This window comes from Triticum urartu, chromosome 5A, assembly GCF_056163025.1.
Source record: "Triticum urartu cultivar PI428250 chromosome 5A, HENAU_Tu73, whole genome shotgun sequence".
Lineage (NCBI taxonomy): Eukaryota > Viridiplantae > Streptophyta > Magnoliopsida > Poales > Poaceae > Triticum > Triticum urartu.
The window spans coordinates 599,805,466-599,829,643 of NC_141877.1; the positions used below are offsets into that span (position 1 = coordinate 599,805,466).

The 24,178-nt window shown below is 46.9% G+C and overlaps 1 protein-coding gene across 1 annotated transcript; it reads right to left on the reverse strand.

Moving 5' to 3' along the window:
* Positions 1–795: 795 nt before the first annotated feature.
* LOC125510954 (large ribosomal subunit protein uL4z) lies at positions 796–3,230 on the reverse strand. The gene is made up of 2 exons (XM_048676238.2): positions 2,045–3,230; positions 796–1,107 (listed from the first exon to the last, which is right to left on the reverse strand). The coding sequence occupies exons 1-2, from the start codon at positions 3,143–3,145 to the stop codon at positions 994–996; spliced, it is 1,215 nt and encodes a 404-aa protein (XP_048532195.1). The 5' UTR covers positions 3,146–3,230; the 3' UTR covers positions 796–993.
* Between the last annotated feature and the right edge of the window lie 20,948 nt (positions 3,231–24,178).

Below are 24,178 nucleotides of genomic sequence, written 5' to 3' on the forward strand. Positions count from 1 at the left end.
GTGAATGAGGTGAGTATAAGCTACGGTCCTTACCGGCCTAATCGTATAGTGTGGTAGCATATGATTCAAGCTTTGAAATGCATCCTTTCTATGGTCAGTGTTAGAACTGACTGTCTCGCTGATTCCTTTCTGAAGCTGTACTAGGTCGGTGTTATTCTTACGGTCCCAACGGAAAGTGAGTGTATATAGATCTGCATGAAGGGCCTCGTGTACAACTACTATCCAGAAAGGTGTAGTTCAGTTGTTCTGGGTAAGAGAATGCTATGGTAACCTGCAGTTTGCTGGACCTAGATGCAAGATGGTTCATCAGTTCACTGGTAATTTCTACTACTAGGGTGTTGTTGTAGACATGTCTCAGCATCTTGGATCATTAAAGTAGTAAGCTAAATGCTCTTATATCGTTATTTTCAACCTAAAAGCAACTACAGAACTAAACTTAGATCTATGCAGTGCCTGGGCGAGCTTGAACGAAATCGTTACCACAGAAACAGCAAGAAATTGAGTGGTGAACATGCAAAAAAGCGTAATTATTTTATGCATCTACTAGTAACAACATCAGGTTTTTAAGGGGGGAGAAAACACAACCTGCAAGTGACACATTATCACAGAACAAAATCAACAATGATAAAGCAGTGTCTCTTGAACGTCTATGCAGTAGACTAAAAACGTTGCAAAGAAATTCATAACAAGCCGTGCAAGAAAGAAACTGCGGGTATGCCAACCACAAAACTTCACAATGCCAAAAATTATTTCGCATTCATAATAGAGTATATATGAAAAACACGACTCAAAATCTGAACTAAGAACTCGACGACGATAAAGCATGCAATATAACATGTCTCGCAAAATGCGTCCATAGATAAAACACTCAAGATAAACAGCTACCAAAACAGCATAAGATGTCTCAGACTCCAGATAAACGATAACATGACACAAAATCATACTTTAGGGTCTCTTAAGGTAGGACGATAGACTGCTACTACAACTAGATGATCACTGGCTGACGCCGAGCCACTTGGAGAAGACGTCAAACTCAGTGTAGTCGCTGTCAGAGATCATGGTCTGGTACCAGGCCTTCCCAGCAGCCTTGATCTTAGATGCCTCCTCCTACAATAACAAGTGTTCCTCAATCAGTATGAGAATAACAAATACAGGATGCAGCATATGGAATTTAACCATCAGATATCAGACAACTTTTGAAAGGGCAACAGAAAAACAACAGTATCCCAAGCACCCAAACATGAAAAGAAATGCTTTTAATTCACCAGCAATAACTTTGATCACATACAATTTCCTACTCTTGGAGTTTCAAATGCAATCATGATTAATGTTAAAACAATACTGCCTCAGATTTTCAGTACAGCAAAACCAAGCAGTTCATGTCCTTCCCAGGAAGATTCAGTGCTAAAGTAACAAGACAAGTAAAAAGGCAATCAAGCTTCAAGACAAACTGAGATAAATAGCATACAACAAGCAAAAAACAATCACATTGCATACTTAAAAATTCAGTATGGCAGGCCATCAAAAAAATTGCACATTGTATTCATTTAGATAAAGAATGTATGCATCTTAGAGCAACACAACCATCCATACTGATGAATCAGGCTAACAAAGCAAATATACTAACAAATCAAGACATGCAACTACAAACTGAAGTACACAGAAACGCACTACAAGTATATGTAAAGAAAACAAAATTAGTGTGCTTGCTCCATATAGAACAGTGCAAACGTACAACCACAAGGCGCTTTGAATAGCAAGCATCATAAAGTTGAATTATCTAGATAATATCAGGTTTTAGGCATTCAAGAATAGTTATCATCATAAACTGATCAGATCCTATTAATGAATCAGGCATTCCAGAATTGTTATCATCATAAACTAACTAATCATAACCTATTGATGAATCAGGCTACATACCACTACACAAAGACTTGCTCAAACCTTAGTACGAACATCCAACAATTACTTCAGAATTGTAAGCTATATGTAATCATGTGTAATTAGATATGAAACAGATGGCAAAGGGAAGAGAGTAGCATACCGCGCTGAGCTTGGTCCTCTTGGAGTTGATCTTCTCCTTCCTGGCCTTAACACGGGCTGCCTCAGCAAGAACTGCCATCCTGCGGGCAGTTCCAAAATAGGGGTTCAGCTTGAGGACGGCAGCAGCGTTCTTCAGAGGGTTCTTCCTGGCCTCCCTGCGCTTGACCTCCTTGTTGATGGGCTTCACCACAGACTGGACCTCATCAGAGTTGATGAGGCGGCCAAGGTCAGCATTGGTCATCTTGGGCCTGGGGAGAATGAAGCCCTTCTTCTTGGAGGAAGACGCCTCAAAGGAGCCGTACACCTCGTCCAGCTTCTTGAAGGCAGACTCGGTCCAGATCACAAACCGGCCAAGGTGGCCACCAGGGGCAAGGTCGAGCAAGTTGAGGCGCTCGACGTTGGCAACATCCACACCAGGGAGGTTGCGGAAGGCCTTGACGATCTTGGAGCCCTCGGTGCCGTAGACGATGAGGGGGCCCTTGCGGTTGATGTACCTGCGGTTGCGCATCTTACCCTTGCCGGGGCGGATGCCCACGGACAGCTTGGCCTTCTCGGCGTCGGCGTAGGCGCCCAGCTGCTTGAGGACCTTGATGGCCTGGGCGGTCTTCTCGATGCCCTCGGCCGAGTCGGAGACGACGAGCGGGAACTCGGGGACGGACTCGATGCGGTGGCCGCGGGCGGTGACGATGGCCGGGACGGCGGTGGCGGCGAGGGCGGAGGCGACGGCGACGCGGCGGAGGCGGACGTTGACGCGACGGTGCCACTTGCGCCAGATCCGGGTGGGCGCGAACATGCGTCCGCCACGGCACATGTTGCCGAAGGCTCCCTGGCCGGCGCGGTGGGTACCGCCACCGCCGACACGCGGGATACGCGAGACGGCGCGACCCGTGCCCCAGGACTCGGCCGAGGTCTGGTGACCGGCCTTGCGGGAGACGGCGTAGGGCTGGCGGCTGTTGCAGGAGACGAGCCTGTGGACGAAGGTGATGACGTCGGGGCGGATCGGCGCCTTCATGACGTGCGGCATCGGGACGCCGGCCGCGTCGGTTGCCATGTCCCCGTCCAGAGCCTTGACGGAGACGAGCGGGCGCGCGGTGGTGGCCATGGCGGCGGCGGCGGCGGGGAGGAGGAAAGGGTAGCGGCTTGGGCGGCGGCGGGGAGGAGGAAAGGGTAGCGGCTTGGGCGGCGGCGGGGGGAGAGGCTGGAGAGGGCGAGGGGAGGTGGGAGTTTATATGGATGAGGGGTTAGGGTTTGGCTTGGGAGCTGGGCTCTCTGGGCTTTAGGTCACTGAATGGGCGAATGGATGGATGGAGCCGAGCTGGGCCGCAAGATGGTTCGTGAAGTGGAGTAAAAGATCTTTTTTTTTGAGACATTGGAGTAAAAGGGATGTTTCATGGCCCTGAGGAAAAAAATTCCCTGGTCCATCTACGGCCGGATAGTTTTTCTCGGTGGAAAAGAAGTGATGGTTTATATGTCTCCAAAAAAAAGTGATGGTTTATTCACGTCCAAATCCAAAAAAAAAGTGATGTTATTTCAAGGGGGCTGCTAAGCGTCGGCCTACCCTAAAAAAAATACTAAGCGTCGGCCGCCTCGCAAGCCATCAGATCTGCTCATCATGATTTCCATCATTGCAACAAGACACTTGTTGCAACTGAAATTGGGACCTTATTGCAACCCTTTTTTTAGGTTGCACACATGACTTTTTTGCAACAAGAATCTTGTTGCAATTGCAACAGGATGTTTGTTGAAAAAAAATATATCTCTGGCTCGTCGTGTCCGTTGTCAGTCTCGTCTTCTCCAACGACGATGTTGCTCAACCCAGGAATATGAGTTACTTGAGTATATTCAGATTTTAGGAAATCTTTTTCTGAAAATTTTGATATATTATATGTCTATATAATGTTTTTACTTTGTTTAGTTTCATTTCTTTTATGATGTGTTTAAAAAAGATAGATCCAGCCGGCCAGGCCAGCGCTAATCGCTCGGCCCAGCCAGACCTTCGGCCCACGGCCTGCCCCGCCGCGAGGTACTCTCGCCTCGGTCGCCCGCACCCATCCCCTCTCTCGCTCGCCTCCCCGCGCTCACTGACGCCCGACCCCACATCTTCTTCCTCCTCCCGCAAGCCACACGGAGCACCGCCGCCGCCGGAATCCCGATCCTCACGGGATCCTCTTCCCCGATTCACCCCTCCTCCAAGCACCCCTATATATACTCTCCCCCTCGACCTGTTCCCCTCCTTCCCCCGCACCAATAACCCCCGTCTACTCATCAACTTCTCGCCGGAGCCGAGCGTCGCCGCCGCGCCATTGCCTTTGCCCCGCTCGTCTCCAACCTCCTAGACCCCTCCCACCACCACCAAACACCCCGCTGTCTACTGCTGCATCGCCTGGTGCACTCGTCGGAGCTCGAGGACCACCGAAGCATACCCACAAGATCTTTTCTGATCTGCAGCAGTCCTCTTGATTGTCTCAAAAATCAGACTCGTGATCTTGACTTTTTGAGGAACATCAAATATCTGCAGCAAGTTGATTGAATGTCCTCTTATCATCTTGTGATCTCCAGATTTGGGTAACAGAGTATGCCTTAAGATTGTGTTGATTGTAGGCAGACCAGACAACAGATAATGCACAGATCCAAGCTTGTGTGTCTCCAAAGCTTTGTTTGGGATCTCCTTATACATGTTTGCCATTGAGTTGTGGTCCTTCTTCTTCTTGGCATACACATCCAAATCATCCTCATGCTCTTCTGGGGCATTGATCAACTTGGCCCACTCATCAACAGTTGATTGGTACCTTGTACCCTCAGACATCCATATAATTCTACCATCTAGATAGAAATGAGCTGTAGAATAGATGAGCATCACAAAGTGCAGAGTTTTTGCAAAACAAATTAGTCAAAACTTAGTTTTAGTTCTCCATAGAAATCATTTCGGAGCTACCGATTTGTTAAACTCGGTGATACCGAAGCAACTGTTGAAGTCTAAACTAGTGAACTCGGTCAGACCGAGTCACAGTTCGGTGGCTCCGAGATTGCTAGGGTTTCATAGAGAATCGAATTCGGTCGCACCGATTTGCAATTTTCGGTCAGACCGAAAAGCGCATGTGCAATGGCCTAAGCCAAATCGGTGGGACCGATTTCTACAACCCGGTCGGTCCGAGATGAGTTCGGCGGAGACCTAACCCTAGATTTTCGAATCAAACCTAACCTAAAGGGAGTTTTCTCTGGATAGATTGATTTCATACATGGTGAAAGTGCTAGTGATCGACTAGAGGGGGGGTGAATAGGCGATTTTTATGAAAGTCTTCAAAACATGGAAGTTTCGAAGACAAACGATAGAAATAAACCTATTACCATGCAGCGGAAGGTAGAGTACACTAGGCAAACCATAGTCAAGTATTCAATGAAGTGAAAGCGCAATGACTAATAGCAGCTAGGCAGTAAGGATCAGGTAGGAAGATATTGTGAAGCCAATCAGAACAAGCAGTCACTCAGTGAAGACAAAAGATAATGCAATCATACAATGACTTCATAAGGACCAACAGTAAGTAAAGGGAAGGGAAGGATGAAACCAGTGACTCGTTGAAGACAATGATTTGTTGGACCAGTTCCAGTTGCTGTGACAACTGTACGTCTGGCTAGGGCAACTAGGTATTTAAACCTGAGGTCACACAGTCCCGGACACCCAGTCCTGAACACGCAGCTCAGGACACTCAGTCCTGTGACGCCCCAAGACCGGAGCTTCAGTTGCCTTCCAGGGTTTCCGGGTTTCATCATGTGATTTGTTTGGTTCATCGCTTTCATCTTTGCATCATGTGCATTGCATCATGTCATTTCTTTTCTTAACTCAACTAAATAAATTGCATGGATCTTCGGTCCATTTAAATCGAGGGATATTCACTATGGTGATTACTCTTTAAAACATATCCTCCCGATAGTAGGGAGCTATATTAAATATTTCTTCAATTTGAAATTCACCATAACACACTTGCAAAATCCCAATGCTTTAGTAATCACGTCTCTTGGCCTTTAACTTTGCCCATAAATTCTTTCGTCATTTTCCGGAGCTCCACAAAAAATCCGAACATTTTTGGACCTTCCAAACCCTCACTTCCTATTCGAACCATTTGAATTTAAATCAAATGAGTTTGAATTTAAACTTTCAAAAATGCCCACTCCATTTTTCTTGGAACATGCGCATTTTTGCGAGTCCGGGAAATTTATTCCTGTGCCCAAATTCTTCCTCTAACCTTCTCTTTTCTCTTTTCCTTTCTCTTATTGTTCTCTGTTTTGTAAAGAGAAGAATTAAGAGGGAAGAGAGAAGCCTAGCCAGCCTGGCCATTTGGGCCTCCAGCAGCCCCGTCCCACCAGTGGCCCAAGGCCCAGCCGGCCTCTATCTAACTAACCCTAGCGAGCCCCGATCCCATCGCTCTCCCTCCGCCACCAGGAGACCCTCGCTCGACCTCCTCCTTCTCTTGATCCCACTCTGGTGCCCGACCACGTCTCTCCCTCGCAGGCGCGATCCCCTTCTTCTCCTGATCTCCCTCTCGGTCCTTCCCTCGCACGAGCCTTCAAGGTGTCTCGCCTCCGCCCAGACCAGCGACACCCCTGCCCGCAGCCTTCCTCGCTCGGTCTTGAGCGCCTCGCTGCCGCACCTCGCTCGCCTCCGCCTCCTCGCCATGGCCCCTCGCAACCGCTCCTCTGCCTCGCGTCGCCTTATTCACTCCCCTGCATCAGCCCCGGAGATCACCGCTGCCGGAAATCGCCAGGTCCGGTGACCCCTCGTCCAGCGGGACCTCTCCTTCATCGCCGGCCTTCGCTGTGCGTGACGCCGCCTCCCCTGCCTCGCACCAAGGCCGACGCCGACCACTTCATCCTTCACCGCCCCATGGAGGCCTGAGCCATCGACCTCGTCGGGCCTCCTCCTCTGTTCCGTGCCGCAGCCAAACTCTGGTTCGAGAGGAGCTCGATCCCGAGCACCTTTCTGTCCGTCCATGCTGCCGTCATGTCCATGCTACAGCCTCGCGCCGTCTTCCCTTGCTCAGCAGCAGCTTGTCATCCCCAGCGCTGCCCCTGCCCGAGTCAAGTGCCACCAAGCCCCTGATGGATGCGCCAAGTCCCCGACGAGACCCGTTTTTCGTCCAGTTCAACTACATGGCTATGACCTTAGATTTCGACCGCAAGTGGCAAGTACCCCACCCGGCAAGACCACACGGACGCTCGAACGACTACGCGGATTCGCCAAGTACACCTTCATCAAGACCGATGCCCGAACAAGCACCGTTTGCGTGATTACGTCAGGTTCAACTACTTTGACTACGAACGGTGACGACCCCGAACATCTACGGACGTGTACGACTATCGTTGCCGAAGAACCGCGGGTCACAAATGCCGTGAACAACTACCGTCGCCGAAGAATTATGAACCAAAAACTTCAAGTTCGACTACCGTCACAAGGACGAGACCGGCAAGTCCGAAGACCCCAAGTACCACGGCAACCTTGAAGAGTTTCAAGTTCATCATGTTCGACTACTGATAAACATGTACCACTACCGTCGCCGAGATCGCGAGAACCTCTACCATCGACCCTAGATCATGAGGGAATGACTACTTCCACTACGAACGTCCCGAGAACGTCTACTTCCCTTACACTGCATCGAACTCGAACCCCATCGATAACGCACGCTTCGAAGGTATAACCTCGAGGCGACATACGTGAACGTATGTTTGCGATGTTTGAGATGCTCGTGTTTTGCACCCTGTTCAAATAGTCACTCGTTTCGTTGTCGCCAACTCGTGGGACACCCAGAATCCGGGAGCGCCCCACCATCTTTTGCACGCATCCGCACACTTCTCCTTTGCATCGGTATCTCAATCGAGTTACCGGAACCGGAACGTTGTCGTGGCACCGTTTTTCGTTATCGTTGCCGTGGCACCCCTTTTTGTTTCCGCCACGATAACAAATGCTTCATAATAATGCTCTTGTCAACTTTTAATAATAATTGCATAAACTTGTCCATGTCATCCGCATCATGATAACAACAATTAATATGTTTAAATTGTTGTTTGCTTTAGATTACTAATGCATATGGGGATTTACCGGATTTGTTGTTTGTTATATCCGGGCCCATTTAAATGGTTTAAATGGTATAGTTTTGTTATGCTTCACCTCTTGCCATGCTTAACAACATTTAATATTGGTGAGTACCTAACCGAGAGAGAACTAAAAAATTGATGTGGTGTTTCGTCAATATGCATCCCGATGCATATTAAGCTCCACTTAATTTGTAGGGTTGTTTGTGCACTTTGCCATGCCATGCTTCATTATACCGGACATGCATCATACTTGATTGTGCATCATGCCATGTTCAAGTGATGGTTGTTTACTATGTTGTTTGCTCCTTTCCGGTGTTGCTTCTTCGGGTTAGTTCCGATAACGTCGCGTTTGTGAGGATTCGTTCAACTTCGTCCGTTTGTCTTCTTCATGGACTCGTTCTTCTTCCTTGCGGATTCCAGGAAAGATGACCATACCCTCGAAATCACTTCTATCTTTGCTTGCTAGTTGCTCGCTCTTTTGCTATGCCTATGTTGCGATACCTACCACTTGCTTATCATGCATCCCATATTGTTGAACCAAGCCTCTAACCCACCTTGTCCTAGCAAACCGTTGTTTGGCTATGTTACCGCTTTGCTCAGCCCCTCTTATAGCGTTGTTAGTTGCAGGTGAAGATTGAAGTTTGTTCCTTGTTGGAACATGGAGATGTTGTTCCTTGTTGGAACATGTTTACTTGTTGGGATATCACATTATCTCTTATTTAATTAATGCATCTATATACTTGATAAAGGGTGGAAGGCTCGGCCTTTTTGCCTAGTGTTTTGTTCCACTCTTGCCGCCCTAGTTTCCGTCATATCGGTGTTATGTTCCCGGATTTTGCATTCCTTACGCGGTTGGGTAATAATGGGAACCCCTTGACAGTTCGCCTTGAATAAAACTCTTCCAGCAATGCCCAACATTGGTTTTACCATTTGCCACCTAGCCTTTTCCCCTTGGGTTTCACGGACTCAAGGGTCATCTTATTTTAACCCCCCCGGGCCAGTGCTCCTCTGAGTGTTGGTCCAAGCTAGAGCCCCTTGCAGCGCCACCTCGGGGAAACTCGAGGGCTGGTTTTAGTTGTACGGACTGCTCATCTGAGTGTGCCCTGAGAACGAGATAGGTGCAGCTCCTATCGGGATTTGTCGGCACATTCGGGCGGTGTTGCTGGATTTGTTTTAACTTGTCGAAGTGTCTTGTAGAACCGGGATACCGAGTCTGATCGGAATGTCTCGGGAGAAGGTTTATCCTTCGTTGACCGTGAGAGCTTGTGATGGGCTAAGTTGGGACACCCCTGTAGGGATTGAACTTTCGAAAGCCGTGCCCGCGGTTATGGGCAGATGGGAATTTGTTAACGTCCGGTTGTAGAAAACCTGAAGTTGACCTTAATTAAAATGCATCAATCGCGTGTGTAACCGTGATGGTCTCTTCTCGGCGGAGTCCGGGAAGTGAACACGGTGTTGGAGTTATGCTTGACGTAGGTTATTCTAGGATCACTTCTTGATCATAGTTTCTCGATCGTGCTTTGCCTTCTCTTCTCGCTCTCATTTGCGTATGTTAGCCACCATATATGCTAGTCGCTTGCTGCAGATCCACCTCATACCTTTACCCTTCCTATAAGCTTAAATAGTCTTGATCGCGAAGGTGTGAGATTGCTGAGTCCCCGTGACTCACAGATATTTCCAAAACCAGTTTGCAGGTGCCGATGATACTGTGCAGGTGACACCGCTGAGCTCAGGAGGAGCTCGATGAAGATCTTGTCCCTTGTGTTGTTTCGTTCTAGTTGATCAGTAGTGGAGCCCAGTTGGGGTCGATCGGGGACCGTGTCGCATTTGGGGTTCTTCTTTTATTTTGGTTCCGTAGTCGGACCTTGTTTGTATCTGGTTGATGTAATGCTTTATTCATGTATTGTGTGAAGTGGCGATTGTAAGCCAACTATGTATCTCTTTTCCCTTATGTATTACATGGGTTGTGTGAAGATTACCTCACTTGCGACATTGCTTTCAATGCGGTTATGCCTCTAAGTCGTGCTTCAACACGTGGGAGATATAGCCGCATCGAGGGCGTTACAAGTTGGTATCAGAGCCTTCCCCGACCTTAGGAGCCCCACTGCTTGATCGATATTAGCTGCCATTGTTGAGTCTAGAAAAATGTTTTGAGTCATTTAGGAATTATATATTGGAGAGTTTAGGAATTCTTTTTACTCCCCAATCCCCTCATCGCTCTGGTAAGTCATCCTAACGTAGAGTTTTGACTCTTCTCTTCTCAAATTTCACTAAAAAAAATTTAGGATCACGCGGGTATCTTGGAATCGTTTCGATGGTTTTGTGACGAGAACATTGTTCTTGGTGCCTCCTGTCATTTAGGGGTTGTGGCAGTGTCCCGGGGAGTTGAGCTCCGAGGTGTTGTCGTCACAATTTTATCGTTGCAGTTCTGGAATACCTGAGTTTAGTTCGCCAACATCGAAAATCTCTTTTATGCAGTTGTTGGTGAGATAACCTCGACGCCACCCAGTACTGGGGCGGGAGTTCGGGAGTATTGCCATAACTCGTATAACGGATGCTTTTCGAAGGTTGAGGTAGACGATTTCCGAAGATTTCTTGGTTATGTGTTGAAGGATGGATACAGCTGGATGTAGGATTTGTTAGTTTGGGTGAGATATTATGCTTCCCCTGTATCCCCAACACCTGATTGCATAACCGGAAAGTTTCGGGAGTTTATAAGTGGGAATTCAAGTAGCTCTTAGGATATCTTTCCGACAGATGTATGATATGAAATTGGGGTTCGACGTCTAGTGGTCCGCCTATCCACGGTTGGCTTTACAGTGGTCTCGTTGTGTCTTAAAGAGTCCTTGGCTATGCCGACTTGGGGACGCTTCATATGTCATGTGCACTGCCTTGTACATGATGGTGCTATACGATCGAGCCCGTGTAGGCCCCACCACGAAAACTTCGGACGAAATCTCTATCATATGTTTGTTCCGGCTTATTCTGCAAGCCAATCCTTTGTTTTTGTTTGGAATTGTGGTATTCGAGTTGCTTCAATGTCAAATGTTGATTCCATACCTTTCCTAAGTGGTGTTCTCACATTTCTATGTGAATGCAAATCCTTCATGACAATCGAGATTGTCATGTTAATTCTTTTTCAACCGGTGTGTTTTCTCTTGAAGTGAAGCCGATCATTTCAACATCCGCAAGATCAAGTATCAATTTCTTTTGAACGGTGTTTGTTTCATCCGTCTCCAAGTTGCCTTTGTTTTCCCTCCCTCCCACCCTTCTCTTCAAGGACTCAGATTTCTTATTCAAGTATCATTTTGTTCATGGGAAGCCTCTCTATTCCTTTTCCGTCAATGTTCTTATCCGATGATTCTCATGAAGATTCTAATGGAGCTTCAAGTTCGTCATTCTTCATTCTTTTCATCTCCGATGGTTTCAAGTCAAGCTTTGTTGATCATATCCTTTCCTCGTTTCAATGTTTTCTCATGTCGGTGCACCTCTTAATCATCCACTTCTCGCTATTCAATTGTTCCGGAGTGCTAAAGATATTTCGAAGATTTGTGTTTTCACTTTGCATCCATTCAAGCTATTTCGAGGTCCTATCTTATTCAAGCCATTTAATTCAACCGGTGCAACCTCTCCTTCAAATCGTTCTACGGTGTTTCTTTTGAGTGGGCCCTAACCCACAGGTCTTTTCCCAGGATCTTACCTGACTCTTCTAATTTTTTCCGGAGTTATTCTCAAATTATTTTCTAAAGTTTGACGTAAGAATGATTTATCATCAGTCTTATGTATTTCTCCAAGATTTTCCAAATTCTTTTCATTGTTGGCTAAATCGCTTCGCTTTTGATTCTTCCGGAGCATCTAAATAATTCATGGTGGTGTTTCTCGTCGTCATTCTCAGATTTTGAAGACCGAAGAAGAGTTTTCCCTCCATATCTTATCTGTTCTCTCAAAGATTCATGGTGCTAGCTTGTTGCCATCCTCTCATAATTGTTTTGATCATGAGAATTCTTTTCATCCATCCGGAGCATTTCATGAGTTGTTTTCTCTTTTCTTTTCCCCGGAGCCCATCATTTCAGAAGAATTAATCATTTCAGATTTCAGATCTCTTTCTCTAAATCTTACCGGTGCATCATTCAATATTCTCTAATCAGTTCGTGATCCCTTCGTTCACTTGTATCTAAAATCTCTTGTGTATCTCCGTTCATTTGCTAATTCTTACCGGTGATTCATCCTTTACTTCATTCGTTTTCAATTCTTACGGTGTTTCGTTCAAGAGTTCTCGTCATTCGTTATCATATCAATTTATTCGTTGTTTCAATCCTTCCGGTGGTTCGTTGAAGACCTTTCCAAGTTGATGCTATATCTATCTTAATCCTTTCTACGAGAATAAGTAGTATGCCAAATCCGTTGCTTGTCATCAACTTAAATTGGTGAAGGATACACATAACAAAATTCTTATTCTTGCTTCATCCAAATGATGGATTCGTTCCTCCGGAGTTCGTTCACAATGACTAATTCTCGTTGTCAATTGTTCATCTTCTCTTTTTCCCGGAGTTCCAACCTCTTTCAATTATATCACCATGGAGATTCATCTAAATCGTTACAAGGATTCACCTTGTGTTTTCAACTTCTCTTTCTTTTCGTTTGATCTTCCTTTTGTTTTCCGGAGTTTTTCATGGAGGCTCAACATGATGGTTCATCAAGGAGTTAATTCCTTCTCGAAGTGTTCATTGAGATTCTTTTCAGAGGAGCTCAATCTTTCTCCATCTTGCAATCCAGAGTGCAATTCTTTCTACCGTATCATCGGAGGTGGTATTATGTCATTCTTGATAATTTGAGTCCATGTTTCATGATTCACATGTTATCAAGAATGAGATATTTTAAATCCATCAATCTCGTCATTGGAGTTATCTTGGGTCATATTTCACCTGAAGCCTTCCCTAAGGATTGTTGCTATTTATGGTGCTTATAAATGACCCAATTTCTTCATTTATCCTCCCGGTGAAATAAGTTTCTCATCTTCTTGTTCATATCAATCCAATCTATCATTTCCAGTAGTGGCATAATGTCACCTTGTAATTTGAGATGTATTCCATAAGACCATATCTAGCTTATTCTTTTCGTTGTTGGGTTTCCAATAACTCCGTTCGACCCTTCTCCTAAAGATGCCTTTTCAAGCTCTTTTGTGGCAGAAGTTGGCATTTTCTTCTCTATTCTCCTATTTCAATTATCTATCTTCTATTCTTTTGTTCCGGAGGCATTGTCATGTTGCTCTTTTCAACCCATCATCTCGTTTTGTCAAAGATCATGTTCTTTTCATGCCTATCCATTTAATCGGAGCGTTGTGTCCTCTGCTCAAGTTCTTTTCGCCTTATCAAGCCTTGCATCTATTTTCAACCGGAGTGCTGTCTGAGATCTTTCTTACCCCTTGTTCCATTCATTCAATAGTTCCGGAGGCAGTATGTTGTGATTTCATCAAGTATCTTCTCATCTTACCAAGTTCTTATTCAACTCCTTTTTCTTTTTAATCGGAGTGCTGCCCGAAGTTGTTCTTCCTTGTTCCTCTTTTCTACCGGAGTGTTTTCAACTTCGTTCATCTTCGTTGTATTCTTTTCTCAAAATGGCGTAACCTCTCAAGGTTCTTTGGTTTCGCTCGTTTGTCAAAGAAGCAACTTTGTTTTACCTCTTCTCTTTTCTCTTCAGTTTTCTCTCCGGTGCCATCCTAGATCTCGGGACGAGATCCTCTCGTAGTGGTGGAGTGTTGTGACGCCCCAAGACCGGAGCTTCAGTTGCCTTCCAGGGTTTCCGGGTTTCATCGTGTGATTTGTTTGGTTCATCGCTTTCATCTTTGCATCATGTGCATTGCATCATGTCATCATGCCATCATGTCATTTCTTTTCTTAACTCAACTAAATAAATTGCATGGATCTTCGGTCCATTTAAATCGAGGGATATTCACTATGGTGGTTACTCTTTAAAACATATCCTCCCGATAGTAGGGAGATATATTAAATATTTCTTCAATTTGAAATTCACCATAACACACTTGCAAAATCCCAATGCTTTAGTCATCACGTCTCTTGGCCTTTAACTTTGCCCATAAATTCTTTCGTCATTTTCTGGAGCTCCACCAAAAATCCGAACATTTTTGGACCTTCCAAACCCTCACTTCCTATTCGAACCATTTGAATTTAAATCAAATGAGTTTGAATTTAAACTTTCAAAAATGCCCACTCCATTTTTCTTGGAACATGCGCATTTTTGCGAGTCCGGGAAATTTATTCCTGTGCCCAAATTCTTCCTCTAACCTTCTCTTTTCTCTTTTCCTTTCTCTTATTGTTCTCTGTTTTTGTAAAGAGAAGAATAAGAGGGAAGAGAGAAGCCTAGCTAGCCTGGCCATTTGGGCCTCCAGCAGCCCCGTCCCACCAGTGGCCCAAGGCCCAGCCGGCCTCTGTCTAACTAACCCTAGCGATCCCCGATCCCATCGCTCTCCCTCCGCCGCCAGGAGACCCTCGCTCGACCTCCTCCTTCTCTCGATCTCACTCTGGTGCCCGACCCCGTCTCTCCCTCGCAGGCGCGATCCCCTTCTTCTCCTGATCTCCCTCTCGGTCCCTCCCTCGCACGAGCCTTCAAGGCGTCTTGCCTCCGCCCAGACCAGCGACACCCCTGCCCGCAGCCTTCCTCGCTCGGTCTTGAGCGCCTCGGTGCTGCACCTCGCTCGCCTCCGCCTCCTCGCCATGGCCCCTCGCAACCGCTCCTCTGCCTCGCGTCGCCTTATTCACTCCCCTGCATCAGCCCCGGAGATCACCGCTGCCAGAAATCGCCAGGTCCGGCGACCCCTCGTCCGGCGGGACCTCTCCTTCATCGCCGGCCTTCGCCGTGCGCGACGCCGCCTCCCCTGCCTCACACCAAGGCCGACGCCGGCCACTTCATCCTTCGCCGCCCCATGGAGGCCTGAGCCATCGACCTCGTCGGGCCTCCTCCTCTGTTCCGTGCCGCAGCCAAACTCTGGTTCGAGAGGATCTCGATCCCGAGCACCTTTCTGTCCATCCATGCCGCCGTCATGTCCATGCTGCAGCCCCGCGTCGTCTTCCCTTGCTCAGCAGCAGCTCATCATCCCCAGCGCTGCCCCTGCCCGAGTCAAGTGCCACCAAGCCCCTGATGGATGCGCCAAGTCCCCGACGAGACCCGTTTTTCGTCCAGTTCAGCTACGTGGCTATGACCTTAGATTTGGACCGGAAGTGGCAACTACCCCACCCGGCAAGACCACACGGACTCCCGAACGACTATGCGGATTCGCCAAGTACACCTTCTCAAGACCGATGCCCGAACAAGCACCGTTTGCGTGGATTACGTCAAGTTCAACTACTTTGACTACGAACGGTGACGACCCCGAACATCTACGGACGTGTACGACTATCGTTGCCGAAGAACCGCGGGTCACAAATGCCGTGAACAACTACCGTCGCCGAAGAATTATGAACCAAAAACTTCAAGTTCGACTACCGTCACAAGGACGAGACCGGCAAGTCCGAAGACCCCAAGTACCACGGCAACCTCGAAGAGTTTCAAGTTCATCATGTTCGACTACCGATAAACATGTACCACTACCATCGCCGAGATCGCGAGAACCTCTACCATCGACCCTAGATCATGAGGGAATGACTACTTCCACTACGAACGTCCTGAGAACGTCTACTTCCCCTACACCGCATTGAACTCGAACCCCTTCGATAACGCACGCTTCGAAGGTATAACCTCGAGGCGACATACGTGAACGTATGTTTGCGATGTTTGAGATGCTCGTGTTTTGCACCCTGTTCAAATAGTCACTCGTTTCCTTGTCGCCAACTCGTGGGACACCCGGAATCCAGGAGCGCCCCACCATCTTTTGCACGCATCCGCACACTTCTCCTTTGCATCGGTATCTCAATCGAGTTACTGGAACCGGAACGTTGTCGTGGCACCATTTTTCGTTATCGTTGCCGTGGCACCCCTTTTTGTTTCCGCCACGATAACAAATGCTTCATAATAATGCTCTTGTCAACTTTTAATAATAATTGCATAAACTTGTTCATGTCATCCGCATCATGATAACAACAATTAATATGTTTAAATTGTTGTTTGCTTACTAATGCATATGGGGATTTACCGGATTTGTTGTTTGTTATATCCGGCCCCATTTAAATGGTTTAAATGGTATAATTTTGTTATGCTTCACCTCTTGCCATGCTTAACAACATTTAATATTGGTGAGTACCTAACCGAGAGAGAACTAAATAATTGATGTGGTGTTTCGTCAATATGCATCCCGATGCATATTAAGCTCCACTTAATTTGTAGGGTTGTTTGTGCACTTTGCCATGCCATGTTTCATTATACCGGACATGCATCATACTTGATTGTGCATCATGCCATGTTCAAGTGATGGTTGTTTACTATGTTGTTTGCTCCTTTCCGGTGTTGCTTCTTCGGGTTAGTTCCGATAACGTCGCGTTTGTGAGGATTCGTTCAACTTCGTCCGTTTGTCTTCTTCATGGACTCATTCTTCTTCCTTGCGGGATTCCAGGCAAGATGACTATACCCTCGAAATCACTTCTATCTTTGCTTGCTAGTTGCTCGCTCTTTTGCTATGCCTATGCTGCGATACCTACCACTTGCTTATCATGCCTCCCATATTGTTGAACCAAGCCTCTAACCCACCTTGTCCTAGCAAACCGTTGTTTGGCTATGTTACCGCTTTGCTCAGCCCCTCTTATAGTGTTGTTAGTTGCAGGTGAAGATTGAAGTTTGTTCCTTGTTGGAACATGGAGATGTTGTTCCTTGTTGGAACATGTTTACTTGTTGGGATATCACATTATCTCTTATTTAATTAATGCATCTATATACTTGGTAAAGGGTGGAAGGCTCGGCCTTTTTGCCTAGTGTTTTGTTCCACTCTTGCCGCCCAAGTTTCCGTCATATCGGTGTTATGTTCCCGAATTTTGCATTCCTTACGTGGTTGGGTAATAATGGGAACCCCTTTGAAAGATCATGGATGTCGCCTAGAGGGGGGGGGGTGAATAGGCATTTTAAAATAATTACGGTTTAGGCTTGAACAAATGCGGAATAAACCTAGCGGTTAATTTGTCAAGCACAAAACCTAAAACAACTAGGCTCACCTATGTGCACCAACAACTTATGCTAAGCAAGATAAGCAACTATGTGATAGCAAGATATATGACAAGAAACAATTTGGCTATCACAAAGTAAAGTGCATAAGTAAAGGGGCTCGGGTAAGAGATAACCGAGGCACGCGGAGACGACGATGTATCCCCAAGTTCACACCCTTGCGGATGCTAATCTCCGTTTGGAGCGGTGTGGAGGCACAATGCTCCCCAAGAAGCCACTAGGGCCACCGTAATCTCCTCACGATCTCGCACAATGCAAGATGCCGTGATTCCACTAAGGGACCCTTGAGGGCGGTCACCGAACCCGTACAAATGGCAACCCTTGGGGGCGGTCACCGAACCCGTACACTTTGGCAACCCTTGGGGGCGGTCACCGGTACCCGTCAAATTGCTCGGGGCGATCTCCACAACCTAATTGGAGACCCCGATGCTTACCCGGAGCTTTGCACCACAATGATTGAGCTCCGAACACCAACAACCGTCTAGGGCGCCCAAGCACCCAAGAGGAACAAGCTCAAGGGTACCAAGCACCCAAGAGTAATAAGCTTCTCAACTTGTAACTTCCACGTATCACGTGGAGAACTCAAACCGATGCACCAAATGCAATGGCAAGGGCACACGGAGTGCCCAAGTCCTTCTCTCTCAAATCCCACCGAAGCAACTAATGCTAGGGAGGAAAATGAGAGGAAGAACAAGAAAGAGAACACCAAGAACTCCAAGATCTAGATCCAAGGGGTTCCCCTCACATAGAGGAGAAAGTGGTTGGTGGAAATGTGGATCTAGATCTCCTCTCTCTTTTCCCTCAAAAACTAGCAAGAATCCATGGAGGTATTGAGAGTTAGCAAGCTCGAAGAAGGTCAACAATGGGGGAAGAACACGAGCTCAAAAGATAAGGTTCAAAGGGGAAGAAGACCCCCTTTTATAGGAGGGGGAAAATCCAACCGTTATCCCCCACTCAGCCCCGCAGAGAGCGGTACTACCGCGGAGGCAGGTCAGTACTACCGCTCATAAGCGGTACTACCGCTCCCCTTCAGCGGTACTGCCGCGCCAGAAGAAAAGGGGCTGGGGCTGGGACCCAGAGCGATACTACCGTGGAGGCAGGGCGGTACTACCGCTAATAAGCGGTACTACCGCCACTACTACCGCAGCAAGTGCCACAAAACCTGACACGAGAAAAAGCGCACTCGAGTCGAGGCGGTAGGAGCACGGAGCCGCAACGGTACTACTGCTGAGACCATCAAGCGGTACTACCGCTCCGAGGAGCGGTACTACCGCTTAGTGAGCTTAAGCGGTACTACCGCTATGGCCCGCGGTACTACCGCTGCGGAGCGGTACTGCCGCTTGTGACTCCTCAGCGGTACTACCGCTGGGTACCATGGTGCTACCGCTGGGACCCTGACAAAAACCACACTCAAGAAAATCAGAACTGCCATAACTTCTGCATATGAGCTCCGAATTGAGCAAACTCAAGCTTGTTGAAAACAAGACGACGAGTAGCATCAAAACAACGACTGGCTATAGTAAGAAGAGGCAGGGGAGGAATGCCAACAAATAGAGGAGTGAAACCTCCAACCGAGAAGAACCGGCAAAACCTCCAACATCGAAAACATCATAGAAGAAGCATGCGAACTCCGTTTTCGATGAACTCAAGCTTGTCATCAAGATGACCATAAGCTCTAAGACTCACAAAGAGAACCAAACAAGAACCAAGAAAGATGATGCAAGGATGCAATGGTTTGAGCTCTCTACGAACGATACGATCAAGCTACTCATCGAGAGCCCCCCTTGATAGTACGACAATCGATCCTATAACCCGGTCTCCCAACTACCATCATGAGACCGGTAAAATAGAAAACCTATCAAGGGCAAACCTTTGCCTTGCACATGGTCCACTTGAGCTAGATGATGACGATCTTGACTTCCTCAAGTTGGACCACCTTTCTTGATTGTGTTGGCACGATGAAGACTAGATGATTGCTCCCCCATAGACCACTATGGGTGAGCCACTCTTCGGCACATCTTCACAAGTCCATTGTCACCACAATGGCCAGCAAGCTTCAAGCACTTGATCTCTTCGCGATGATCCACTTGAACTTGCACACGGCAATCTTGATGATGATCACCACTTGATGTCATCCTCTCCATGGGTTGAGAGATATCTTCCTCTTGACACAAGCCCATGAACATGTACCTAACCCCATGTAGAACTCTCACATAGACCATGGGTTAGTACACAAAGCACAATGGACAATGCTTACCAAACCATGGGATCACTTGATCCCTCTCGGTACATCTTCTATGCTTTGTGAGTTGATCAACTTGATTCACTCTTGACTTAGTCTTGATCAACCTTGAATCTTTCCAACTCTCTTCGTTTGGATGATGTCTTGAAGGTAAACATGAATGATCACACAATCTTCTTCTTCAAGACATGCTTGCAATAAGCTCAACTCTCAAATGACCAATCTTTGGATAATTCCTTGAATAGCACCTTGGTTGACACAAACTTTTCTTGAAATGAACAGATGTACTCCAAGAAAAGCCTATGGACAAAACCTTCAAATATAACTCAAGGCAACCATTAGTCCATAGAGATTGTCATCAATTTCCAAAACCAAACATGGGGCACCGCATGTTCTTTCACCCTTGACAGTTCGCCTTGAATAAAACTCTTCCAGCAATGCCCAACATTGGTTTTACCATTTTCCACCTAGCCTTTTTCCCTTGGGTTTCACGGACTCAAGGGTCATCTTATTTTAACCCCCCGGGGCAGTGCTCCTCTGACTGTTGGTCCAAGCTAGAGCCCCTTGCAGCGCCACCTCGGGGAAACTCGAGGGCTAGTTTTAGTTGTACAGACTGCTCATCTGAGTGTGCCCTGAGAACGAGATATGTGCAGCTCCTATCGGGATTTGTCGGCACATTCGGGCGGTGTTGCTGGATTTGTTTTAACTTGTCGAAGTGTCTTGTAGAACCGGGATACCGAGTCTGATCGGAATGTCTCGGGAGAAGGTTTATCCTTCGTTGACCGTGAGAGCTTGTGATGGGCTAAGTTGGGACACCCCTGCAGGGATTGAACTTTCGAAAGCCGTGCCCGCGGTTGTGGGCAGATGGGAATTTGTTAACGTCCGGTTGTAGAAAACCTGAAGTTGACCTTAATTAAAATGCATCAACCGCGTGTGTAACCGTGATGGTCTCTTCTCGGCGGAGTCCGGGAAGTGAACACGGTGTTGGAGTTATGCTTGACGTAGGTTATTCTAGGATCAATTCTTGATCATAGTTTCTCGATCGTGCTTTGCCTTCTCTTCTCGCTCTCATTTGCGTATGTTAGCCACCATATATGCTAGTCGCTTGCTGCAGCTCCACCTCATACCTTTACCCTTCCTATAAGCTTAAATAGTCTTGATCGCGAAGGTGTGAGATTACTGAGTCCCCGTGACTCACACATACTTCCAAAACCAGTTTGCAGGTGCCGATGATACTGTGCAGGTGACACTGCCGAGCTCAGGAGGAGCTCGATGAAGATCTTGTCCCTTGTGTTGTTTCGTTCTAGTTGATCAGTAGTGGAGCCCAGTTGGGGTCGATCGGGGACCGTGTCGCATTTGGGGTTCTTCTTTTATTTTGGTTCCGTAGTCGGACCTTGTTTGTATCTGGTTGATGTAATGCTTTATTCATGTATTGTGTGAAGTGGCGATTGTAAGCCAACTATGTATCTCTTTTCCCTTATGTATTACATGGGTTGTGTGAAGATTACCTCACTTGCGACATTGCTTTCAATGCGGTTATGCCTCTAAGTCGTGCTTCGACATGTGGGAGATATAGACGCATCGAGGGCGTTACAAGTCCTCACCGTATTCCCCTTGAGCTAAGGTCACACAGACCTCGCCCAATCACTCTGGTAAGTCTTCAAGGTAGACTTCCAAACCTTCACCGACTTCGTTCACCGGCGATCCACAATGACTCTTGGATGCTCAGAATGCGACACCTAACCGGCTGGAGGATTCACAGTCCTCAAGTGTAATAAGTCTTCAGATCACACAGACAAGAAGACTTAAGTGATGCCTAACACTCTTTGGCTCTGGGTGGTTAGGGCTTTATCCTCTCAAGGAATTCTCTCTCAAAGGCTTCGAGGTGGGTTGCTCTCAAACGACAAAAGCCGTACTTTAACTCTGAGCAGCCAACCGTTCATGGTTGTAGGGGGTGGGCTATTTATAGCCACTAGGCAACCCGACCTGATTTGTCCGAAATGACCCTGGGTCACTAAGGAACCGACACGTGTTCCAACAGTCAGATTTCAAACACACACGGCAACTTTACTTGGGCTACAAGCAAAGCTGACTTGTCCAACTCTAAACAAGATTCGCTCTCATAGTCTTCACTCGAAGACATAGGATTTTGGTTAAGCATCACTTCAGTCATTCTGACTGGTTCTCTTGGACCCCACTTAACAGTACGGTGGTTCCTATGACTCAACAAAGAAGAAAAAGAACTACGAAAGATCTAAGTCTTCGCGCTCCATAGTCTTCATGCGATGTCTTCTCTTGTCATAGTCTTCAATGTGAATGTCTTCACATACCACCTTTGACTTCAATGTCTTCATACATTTTTAGGGGTCATCTCTGGTAGGAAAACGAATCAATGAGGGACTTCTACCTGTGTTATCCTACAATTCTCACAAACACATTAATCCCTCAACTAGGTTTGTCGTCAATACTCCAAAACCAACTAGGGGTGGCACTAGATGCACTTACAATCTCCCCCTTTTTGGTGATTGATGACAAACTAGTTGAAGTTTTCAACGGGGAATATAATATGTCAACTTTGTAAAGGATAAGGAATTGTCTTCATAAGTTGCAAGGGCTCCCCCTGAAGATGTGCATACAAGTAATTTGCTTTTGGAATGCAAATGCACATGGCAGGTTGTACTTGTGGAGATCTTCTTCAACTTATGATGACAATTCATCATGCATGAAAAGTATGTGAAGATAATGACATGCATAATGAAAAATGGACGTCTGCAAAATGATCTAAGTGCGGAATTTATCGTCACACATGCGGAATTTATCATCGCATCACAGAATAGCAAATAAGTAGCAGGCGACCATCGAGTTTAAGTGTTACAACTCAAAGAACCAAATGTATCAAAACGAGAGTTGTGAACACTAAGCAAAATATAAAGCAACCGCCCATATGGACCCGCTTGAAGACTATCAAACTCATATGCTTCTCCCCCCTTTGTCGGGAAGGACCAAAAAGGTTTGAAGACATAGAGCATCTACTCGTTCCCATGAGGAGTAGGTGAGGCAGCAAGGTTGTCGGTGTAGTTCGGCGGTGCAGACGAACTCGGGGCAGTGTCAATGCGTGCTGAAGTAGGGGGCGGTAAAGTGGCATCGTCTTCGTCCTTGATCACTCTGGCATTCACAGTTGCCGCGGAGGAAGAGAACTCAGAGTCTTCAAGAGACGGAGTTCGTCGTAGCACAGTTCTTCTTGGAGGTGTGGAGTCAAACTTGAAACGTCTAGAGAAGCCATCCTCTTGAAGATCATCTTCAGAACACATAAGTGTCAGCCCTTTCCATGTACGCCGACAGGTTTCATGGGCAACAAAGGCATTCTTGGTGGCAAGATTGCGAATGCGGTTGACATCCACCAAGAGGCTTTGCATTTGGCGCTTCAGCCAGTCATGATGCCTATCCTGTTTCTGATGAAGGGCAACCAGAAGCTCTCGGTCATTGAGAACACGGGATCGCTTCTTGGGCCGTTGGGCAATAGTGCTTTCAGTGGCTTCAGTGAGGGCACGATGAGGTGCACGTGTAGTACCAGCCAGAGGATAGGCACGAGTGACTTCTTCAACTCCTTCAATGTTCTGAAAGAAACTTTGATGCTCAGCATTTTGAAGACTAAGAGGCTCCTTGGCAGGCTCTGGATAGATGGCTTCAACGGACATATCCACGTCGGGCAGAAAGATCCGATGATTGCGAGCAGAGGGCTGATATGAGACAGCTGAGTGGAGTTTGATCAGCCGCATTATCTATGGAGCGTAGAACTTCAAGCCAAAAAGATCAGATCCAGATGCAGCAAGTTGGCGGATGAAGAAGTCTTGTGCATTGAAGCATTTGCCATGAAGAATATAGAAGACCAAAGTCTTCATTGCAACTTCTAGCTTTGCATGTGGAGAATGTCCTTTGATGGGCCAGAGAGTTCGCCTTATAATGTGATAGATAGTGCGTGGCAGATACTCAAGGTCTTCACCAAAGAACTCCTTAGGATATGCAGCATCTAGAGGCAAAGGCTTCATCATACTAAGCATCTGACTCATGTTCGGTTCAGGCTTCTGAAAGATGCTCTCCATAGCTTTACTGTGAAGCTGACATCCAGGTTCATAGAGATCTCCAGGAGTGGGCAGACTAGTGATCTCAATGATATCAAAGGCTTTGGCTTCATGATGAACATTTCCGGTCATCCACTCAAGGACCCAAGTCTTCAGATCTCTATTGTAGCCACGTATGTGAAGAGTGGCATAAAATTGGAGCAGCAACTCTTCGTTCCAGTGCTCTTGGTCGGTAACGAAAGGCAACAAGCCAGCCTCTTTGAAGCAATCCAGAGCTTCTTCCAAGCAGGGCAGTCCAGTTATTGCTTCGGTGTCAAGACGCATATGAGGGAAGATGTGACCTTGATTGTACAGAATGCATGAGTAATAACTTCGCTGCGGATAGCTCCAGAACCGATCAGAAGATATTCTTTCCCTTGAGTAGGGGTTCTTGGAGCTATTGAAGAAGGTGTTGTCTGCTTTGAAGCCGTTGACATTAAAGGATCCAGGTGCTGATGCAGGACCTGGAAACCTGGGCAACCTTGACATTGGCTTCTGTACCTGAGGCCTGTGC

Coding starts and splice junctions, on each gene's coding strand:
- LOC125510954 (XM_048676238.2), bottom strand. CDS start 3,145: ATGGCCACCACCGCGCGCCCGCTCGTCTCCGTCAAGGCTCTGGACGGG. Junction 1,108..2,044: donor AGAGGACCAAGCTCAGCGCG/GTATGCTACTCT, acceptor TTGTTATTGTAG/GAGGAGGCATCTAAGATCAA.